At 45.4% G+C, this 8533-nt stretch overlaps 1 protein-coding gene across 4 annotated transcripts in view; it reads left to right on the top strand.

Annotated features, from left to right (window-relative positions):
* SPRING1 (SREBF pathway regulator in golgi 1) overlaps positions 1-8108 on the top strand; it is a 17440-nt gene extending 9332 nt beyond the window's left edge. For 3 of the 4 annotated variants that reach the window (XM_034637827.1, XM_034637828.1, XM_002920736.4), the window contains 3 exons: positions 3781-3932; positions 4318-4431; positions 6275-8108. In XM_034637827.1, the coding sequence (XP_034493718.1) occupies positions 3781-3932; positions 4318-4431; positions 6275-6358 (350 nt within the window). In that variant the 3' untranslated portion in view covers positions 6359-8108. The other variant, XM_034637826.1, reaches the window with a different exon arrangement.
* The last annotated feature ends 425 nt before the right edge of the window (positions 8109-8533 follow it).

Genomic DNA, 8533 nt, shown 5'->3' with positions numbered 1-8533 from the left:
GATCCCGCAACACTGGGATCACGCCCTGAGCCGAAGGCAGACGCTTAACGACTGCGCCACCCAGGCGCCCCTATTTACTTATGTTTTAAAAGATTTTATTTATTTATTTGAGAGAGAGCACAAGCAGAGGGGAGGGGGAGAGTGAGAAGCAGATTCCCCACTGAGCAGAGAGCCTGTTGTGGGGCTCACTCCCAGGACCCTGGGATCGTGACCCAAGCCAAAGGGAGATGCTTAACTGACTGAGCCACCCAGATGCCCTATTTACTTATTTTAGAGAGAGCATGCATGTACATGCATGAGTAGGGGGAGGGGCACAGGGAGAGGGAGAGAAGCATACTCCCCACTGAGCACAGAGCCCAGCGTGGGGCTTGATCCTACGACCCTGAGATCATGACCTGAGCCGAAATCAAGAGTCGTATGCTTAACTGACTGAGCCACCCAGGCTCCTGAAGGATAAACACATTCAAAATGTGTTACTCTTACAGTGAAAACAGCGGCCTGTCTGTCTGGGAGCTTTCTCCCAGAGTTTTATTGCTTCCTTTTAGTCTGTAAGAACTAAAAGGAACGATTTCTGTGCTGTTGAGATGGTTGGATTAGGTGATTGAGGTCTCACTACTTGAAGGCTGGTCCTGTCTTCCCGAAGAGGGTCTCCCACTAATGCACAGTTGAGCTCTTAACTATATCCTGGGCACTGGGCTAAAACCTCTTCTTGAGTATCTCGTCTGATTTGTGCAATAGTCCTACAGCATAGACGTTGCTCTTGTCACTTTATAGGTGAAGGCAGGCACCAAGAGGCTAAGGAACTTGCCTATAATGGCAAAGACTCTTTTATAAACCATGATCAAGATACCATCATCACAACAAGAGAGTAACACTTTACCTTAATGCCAACTATCCAGTTCTCTGATAGTTTTGCAGATTGTTTTTTCTTTTTGCAATTGGTGGTTTGCAAAGACTCTGATTGGTCTGTTGGCAGGAGTAAATTTTGCTTTGTTTCAAAGAGTCTTAGCACAAATGGATTGTGAGTGTGGCAGTGCTGGAATGGATATAGGGCAGCCTTGAATTAGAATATTCAGCTATACACGGTGACTGAACAGAATGCAGACACACTGTCTTTAAAATGAAACAAGAGTGCATTTGCTGTTCTTCTCAAAAAAAAAGTTTGCATTCCCAGCAAAAGAAAAAAAAAAAAAAAAGAACAAAACAACAACCCAGAAACAAACAAAAAACAACTTTTTCAAAAAGATCTCAAAAGCATCAGACCAGATGAGGTTACTTGGACTTGAGGGGAGGGATCGGAGGAAAAACACCCACCTACGGTAGAAGAGCTGGAAGATGTGTGCACCAAACGTGGTTACAAGCCAGCAGCAATGCCAGTGCCAAACTCTCTGTCTTTAAGATCGTGTTGAAAAAGCAAATAATATTGGAATAGCCACTTGTTTCGTTTTGTGTTTTTTAAACAAAGTTTGCAAAGGAAATTTACTTCCATAAGATGACACAGCTGGTCAGTGGGCAGATCTGGGTCTGGGACTGGATTTGGGAGTTCAATCCTTTTTTTTCTTAGAGAAAAAAGTTGTGTTTCTATGACACTCAGTGAGAAAACATGAAATCTTATGCCTTGATTTTAATAGTTAATATTAGGTTACAAGTGATAGTCATTTTCTTTTGTTGTAGCTAACACAAGAATAATTTTCCTCTGATGAATTCAAGTGAGACGAAGACTCTCAGACGTCTTAAGTAAAAAGTTCTAAGAGTCAATTAATAGAAATCACAGAGCCATAGGTTGTATTGTACCTCCATGACCGTGAGAAGAAAGAAACAATTTCATAAAGAAAACTTGCAGGAATTTATGCTTTTTTAGCAAGCAGATGCTACCGCAAATATTGCCGGGGTAACAGTTATTAAATAAGACAACCAATTAGAATGATAAACTTTTCCAAGGTTAGAAGTTAATTTTCCAGTCAATCTCAACACACTCTGAGGTTGTGATCTTACTGGACTCCTTGTTGGATACGACATTGCATGAGTAGATTTAGAGTGCAGAAGGAGAAATTCTCTTTCACCAGAATTCAGAAGGCACTGCGGTTTCAAGGCTAAATACTGGCAGTGGCACTGGAGTGCGAAGGTGGGGGGTGTGTGAAAGGCGGCCAGTGTGGCTGACACCTACAGTTCAGAAGAGAGAAAGGGACAGAAAGATAATTTCAACAAGTGGAGTTTAGGATATATTTTATGTCTTCCTGACAGGTGAAAAGATTGCAGTGTAGTTATCATTTTCAGCCGAATTTTGAGAAACATGCTGGCTTCTTTGGATTTTTGTGGTGTATTTCTAATCCCTGTGAAGAAAATGAGTAGGAATAGTTAAAAAGAATCCCAGAAACATATAACATTTGAGTCGCCCTTTCTTAATTTAGAAGACAGAATGTAGTTAAAACAACACAGAGTACCCAGGTCTTAGGTAACTCGGGTCTGGTTCTTTCCAGGCCCCGGTTTTCCATGTGTTAAGTGAGGGCCCTCTGAGTCTTTTCCATTATTTTACTGGTGCCTCCTGCTTTTGCCTAGACTTTGTTTTCCAAAGTAGTTTCTGAAAACAACCTTATACTTCACCAAGTCTCATTCTCTGAGGATTAAGAAGCAGGGGCATTTGGGGGCGCCTGGGTGGCACAGCAGTTAAGCGTCTGCCTTCGGCTCAGGGCGTGATCCCGGCGTTATGGGATCGAGCCCCACATCGGGCTCTTCTGCTGTGAGCCTGCTTCTTCCTCTCCCATTCCCCCTGCTTGTGTTCCCTCTCTCACTGGCTGTCTCTCTGTCGAATAAATGAATAAAATCTTTAAAAAAAAAAAAAAAAAAAGAAGCAGCAGGGGCATTTGGAATGGAATGATACTGGCAGCAGCTGCTCTGCACCTGTGGACCCGGGTAGAGACCTGTGGGCCTGTGCATGCACCTGGGAGTTTCCCAAGAGCCATGTGGCATCCCTCATGCACGTATTCTTACATTTTTCTGTCCCACTCCCAGAAGGTTGTAGAGAAATGTCTGTTTAGCAGCTCTGAACAATAAATTAGTTTTTATAAGGAGAGTCTTTCCTTCAAGTTGAGTATGGGTTGGAGGCAGTGTGTTTACAGATGATGGGATTTATTAGTGGAGGGAATTAGGATTTTTCTCCCTTGAGTGTTAGAGAGCTTGCATTCCTGGATCTAGAGGTAGTTGAATCCTGGCCTGTTTACATACAAACAGCTTCAATCAATTTATGAAGGTTCAGAGTGACTATTTTTTCAAAAATCCTCCAAGTTACTCAATAAATGCAAGCGTTTAAAAGATATTTGTAAAGATTGGGGGGTTGTTTGGTTTTTAAATCTAGAGATCACTTTCAGGAATGAATGCCTTTATTTTTTCTGTTTTCTTCTTCTTTTTCTTTTTTTGAGAACAATGCCATTTTTCTTCAGTTACAGATGAAAGAGTAGCTTTCATTGGTTAGGCATGACTTAACATGGTGATTAAATCAAACACGTGACGGCAGACCAAAAGGTGATTTTAGGTAGATAAGAACGTGTAGCCTGCTCACCACAGGAGCCCATGTTGCCTGTCCACGAGGGCCCGCAGAGCGCAAGCCCTGATCGCGTTGTGTCGCACTCCTGGCCCTCTGGTGCTTGGTGTGCTCCACATGGCACGTCCTGGCTCTGTGTGTTCTTCGCTTGCAGCACTTTCATTGCTGCTTCGTGGTCACCCTGGTAGAGAGGCGGGAGGACCGTCGGCTTTCTACTCAGGTGAGTCTCTGACTTCCAGGATACATTTGTGAAAGGAAGGATTTGCTGGTGAACGGCTGCTGTAACGTCAACGTCCCCGGCACAAAGCAGTACCGCTGTGACGGCTGCTTGCCCCACGGCTGCTGCGGCGCCTACGAGTACTGCGTGTCCTGCTGCCTGCAGCCCAGCAAGGTACGGACGGTTGCCGCCGTCTCCATGCCCTTTCTCTATGCCCTTACTGGATGGTGAGCATCGGAGTCTGCACGTGAAAGTCTCTGGAAGGTAGGGCTGGGAAGGGAACTGTGCAGATGGCAGAAATTGCTGCTGTAAAGTAGTGCCCACGAGGAAGGGAGTGGTTCCCGCTGACTTGGGTGGCTCGTTTGGCAGGAGGGGCCCCTGTGTCCCTCACCAACGCTCTAACAGGATATCAGGCTCCTGCTCATTTGAGCTCGCTCTCTCCCTCCCTGTACGCCCCTCTTCCACATCAGCAGTCTCTTAGTTTAGGAGAAAATATCCAAGGTTACCTTGTGCTGCTGAGTTTGGAATTTATTACAGGTACTAACTTTTGTTTCCATAGCAACTTCTCCTGGAGCGCTTCCTCAACCGGGCAGCCGTGGCATTCCAGAACCTCTTCATGGCCGTCGAAGATCACTTTGAATTGTGTCTGGCGAAATGCAGGACCTCATCCCAGGTCAGAAGCTGTGATGCCAGTAGCTGGAGAATGGGTGGGTGGGAGTCAGCGTTGAGAAGAAAACTCGAAAATAGGCAGTGGGGGCCTCTCCGAGGGGTAATAGCGGAGAAGAGATTTAGGTGAAGCTGTGTCGAGCTTTGTGTGGTGGAATGATGGTATTCAGAATGTCAGCGTGAGATTCGTACACGCTAGGGAAGTAAAATATTTATATGAAATCAAGGCCTAATCGTCTTGGTCTCACCTGTTTGATTGGCATGTCTGCACTTCAAGTGGAAGCTTACGGTTATTTCTGAGTCTGGGTGGAGTCCTAATAGTCCAGTTTCTGAGAGTGGTTCTCTCCCCTGAGTCTCTGGCTGAAATGTGACTAAGGCTTTCCAGCAACCACTTGTGTGGAGGAAGCAGTCATTTGTTCTGGAACAGAGTTGTGGTTAATTTAGAATTCAAAGGGATGGGGCAGGTGGGCATTTAAAAATACATGAATAGATCTGTGGGTGGTCAAGCTCTCAGTCCTCACTAGCATGCTGTCCGTAAATGCTCTGTTCTTCGGGTGCTCAGCGCTGCTTCCGGCCCCGCAGGTGTCTGCATGACTCTGCCTCTGCACCCTCAGCTCTCCGCTTCTGTGGTCGGGCGGTTGTCGGGCTCTCCATGTGAGACTGCCAGCCGTGTGTGGTGCACAAGCACGCTGCTTCTGGCTATTCGTGGTGTCTCCAAGACTGTACTGGCTTCGTCTGAGATAGTGGACTTGTTTGTCATTCTCTGTGACTCTTGTACCCTTTGCCAGGCTTCCGTAGACCGCCTTTTGATTTTATGCTGCTTCTTGCGTCTCTGGTCTGCTCTGAGAGCATTCAGGATCACTGGGTAGGTATTTCAGGGATTATAATGAGCATTTGAAAACATGATATTCCTGATGGTCTTGTTTTCCTGGAAGAGCTTTCCACTTGAATGGGCTTTAAAGGAAATGTGGAGGAAGGCTGAACACATGACTCATTTTGATTCAGATTCTCTCTCATTCTGAGAAATGCTAGAAAAGGCGGAATATTTTCTCTCCTTAACTGATAAAACCCAGACATGGTTTCCAATCTTGAGGGAAGATGCTAACCTTTCTGACTCGATCTTTTTATTGTAAAGAGAAAGTTCCCAGTTGCCAGTTTGTCTTGATTGCGGTATCCCAAAAAAAGAGATTTTGCTACATGTCTATAAATTGAATTAATACTTATGATTTAGATGTTAAGCATTGGCCTTGGTCTAATTAATGAACTCCAGACTAGCTAAAAACTCAAGTTGCCTGTATGAAAACAAATTGCTGAAAAATTAACCATCAGGGACTATCTGTGTGAAATCCCACTTTCCACTTATTTAGCCAAATTGTGGGATTTGGCTCATGTGCCAGACCTTGAGGTGCATAAAACTTCAGGAAAGCGCCTGGACGTGGCATCTCCTTCGTCTCTGCGGGGTTCAGTACCAGGAGCTGAATTTCCTTGGAGCACAGAAGTCAGGAGCAAAACACCCGCTGGATCTTTATCTAACTTAACATCATCTGAGAAAAAATAGTTGTCTTGAGTTACCCAGGTCGTAGCTAGGTTGTTTTAAAAAACAAAAAAACTCAGCGTTGACATAGACACAGGCATGCAGTGATGTCCTGTCCATTGGCATTCTGTGTTGAGCGTGAGCCTCTGTTTCAGAGCAGTGCCTGGACTCTTTGATGGCATTTGGAGATGGCTTCGTGCAGGCTTCTGCAGGGAGTGCCTGCCCATGGTCCCACTCTGGCCTCCACTGTCCTGCAAGGGAGGTGTGTGAGACTCTGCTCTCTCTCACGCGCTCTTATCTTCCCTTTTGCCAACAGAGCGTGCAGCACGAGAACACCTATAGGGACCCCATAGCCAAATACTGCTATGGAGAGAGTCCTCCCGAGCTCTTCCCCGCGTGACGGGCACAGAAGGCAGACCAGGCACCACCAGAGAGCTTGTGGCCTGAAGCCACCCTCCAGCGTTCTCTAGTCTGCTTGGAAGAAGAGAGGCGTCGTGCGGGAGCCTCGGTTTTGACCACTTCTTTTGTTGTACTCTCTGGCTTCACTCTCCGCTGGGCTTTACTCCATGGAACTGTTCTGTAAAGCAGCTTGGAAATACCAGCGGGTCACGTTCACGAACAAACTGCAGGCGAGCCTGCAGAGATGTTGGCGCTCTGAGGCACCTCTCCCACGGGAGACTCATCGAACCCTCCCCTGTAAAGTTATTTATTGGATTTCTTTGGTGTAGTGGGAAAATGATAATGTTTTATATAGGAAGATGCCTTGCCTTGATAGTTGAATGTATTCAAGGAAATTGTTGTTCTTGTTTTCTTGTGTTCTTGAGTTTTATGAGTTAAGTCATCCCTTTACCCGGATAAAATGTTTCACCTCTTTGAACGTGCGTGTTCTCTTAAGGTAGTTATTTGGGTTTTGTTTTAACAGCACCTTCAGGAGTGGGCCCTGGACACTGTATCCTGACATCTAAAATTGTCAACAACTCAGAGCTACTCTTCCCTGTACTGGCTTCCCTGCAGGGGGCACCAGGCGCCCTCAGCTTTTCTCGTAGTGGTATTTGAATACGCTTACATACCTGTGTGTGAGCACTGTTTGAACCAGAAATTCCAGCTCACTGTTCTGGAGGATTTTGTCCTCATTTCCCATGCCACTGTTGACATGATTGCAGTCTGCCCAGCCGTGGTATGCTGGGAGCCTCAGGAACATCGCCGGCAGCCTCCTCTCCTCTCCTGTCGTGGAAAACTGGTGTTAAGGGGATTCCTAAGTGGAGATACATCTAGCAACTGGCTGTAAGCAGTCATCCTTCATCGCTCTCAGCTTCGGGACATGTAACAGGTTCAGACCTTCACTTCCCTTATGATTTGTAAAGAAGAAGAAAACCCAAGTTTCTGTCAAGGTGCCGTAACAGAGTTACTAGTGCCCTCAGTGAGGCGAGTCCCTGAAGGCTGGACGTGCTGGTTGCTGGTCCTACCTGCTCGAGTGCCCCCTGGGTTTCTAGGATGACACTGAATCTCGCGTTCTCAAGGTCGAGAATATTTGGTCTTCCCATCAAGACATCCTGCCCCTCACATAGTACGGCTCTTTGCTCTTAGGAGACACGGGCCCATAGCTCTTTCCTGGAGCGACCCCTCACTAACCCCCAGGACTGGGCAAGGTCTTTTTCATTTTTTGATTGTTCAAGCTGTTGACCTTGGATCAGGGCAGTAGTTTTACAATCCACTTTGACGTTTTTTTCAGTAGGGTTTTTTCTTTGGACCACATTTGCCTTCCAGTATGTTTCGGCAGTATGTAGCAGTAATTCCCTTAACTTTCTCCTATTAGTTCTACTTCTCTTCCCAAAGTGGTTTGTCCCCCTAAATAAGCTTTCTCTGAGGACTGTCTGGCAATTGTTTTTTAATGTTTTCTCCCAAAAATCTATTTATTTTGCATTGGACTTTTTGGATTCTACATGCGTTCACGGTGCTAAATCAAACTTTGTATGTGAAAGAAATGTGCACGTCTGGATGTTTTACCATCTCATTCCTTTTGGTAACTCAGTCTGGTGTATGTCTGTCTCGTGGGTTGTCACTGTATCAGCCTCTCCTTGGAGCTCATTTGAACTTTTGAACAATGTAACAGAGATTTAATATGAAAACGACTTTATATCAAAGACTAACCCCTGCCTCTTTACTTCGTACTCGAATTATTGATGAGCACATTCTGCATTTTCAGTGTTCTCATAGTGTCTACAACCAGTTGACAGACTTAAGCTCACTTGTATTCCCACCTTATAGATGAAGTAGTGAGAGGTAAAGTGACTTCCCGGAGTCCCCACTGAGATTTAACAACAGAACCAGAGCAAGAACTTTATCTCTGGCTTCAGGTCTACTGTCCTTCCCACCGCCTCTCACCAGCCCTGCTGCTGGCTTGTCCATAATCATCCCCTTGAGAGCATATAGATTTCAGTTGTCCAGACCAAAAGAGAGGAGAGAAGTATTAATAGCCAAATTGGGTCGATAATTCAAAGGTTATTTTCATTTGGCCCTGGAAAATGCGTTTGTGTTGTTTTTTTGTTTTGTTTTGTTTTGTTTTTGTTTTTTA

The sequence above is a fragment of the Ailuropoda melanoleuca genome, chromosome 12, assembly GCF_002007445.2.
Source record: "Ailuropoda melanoleuca isolate Jingjing chromosome 12, ASM200744v2, whole genome shotgun sequence".
Classification (NCBI taxonomy): Eukaryota; Metazoa; Chordata; class Mammalia; order Carnivora; family Ursidae; genus Ailuropoda; species Ailuropoda melanoleuca.
The sequence above is the reverse complement of the archived record's forward strand: the minus strand, read 5'-3'. Positions and strand labels throughout refer to the sequence as shown.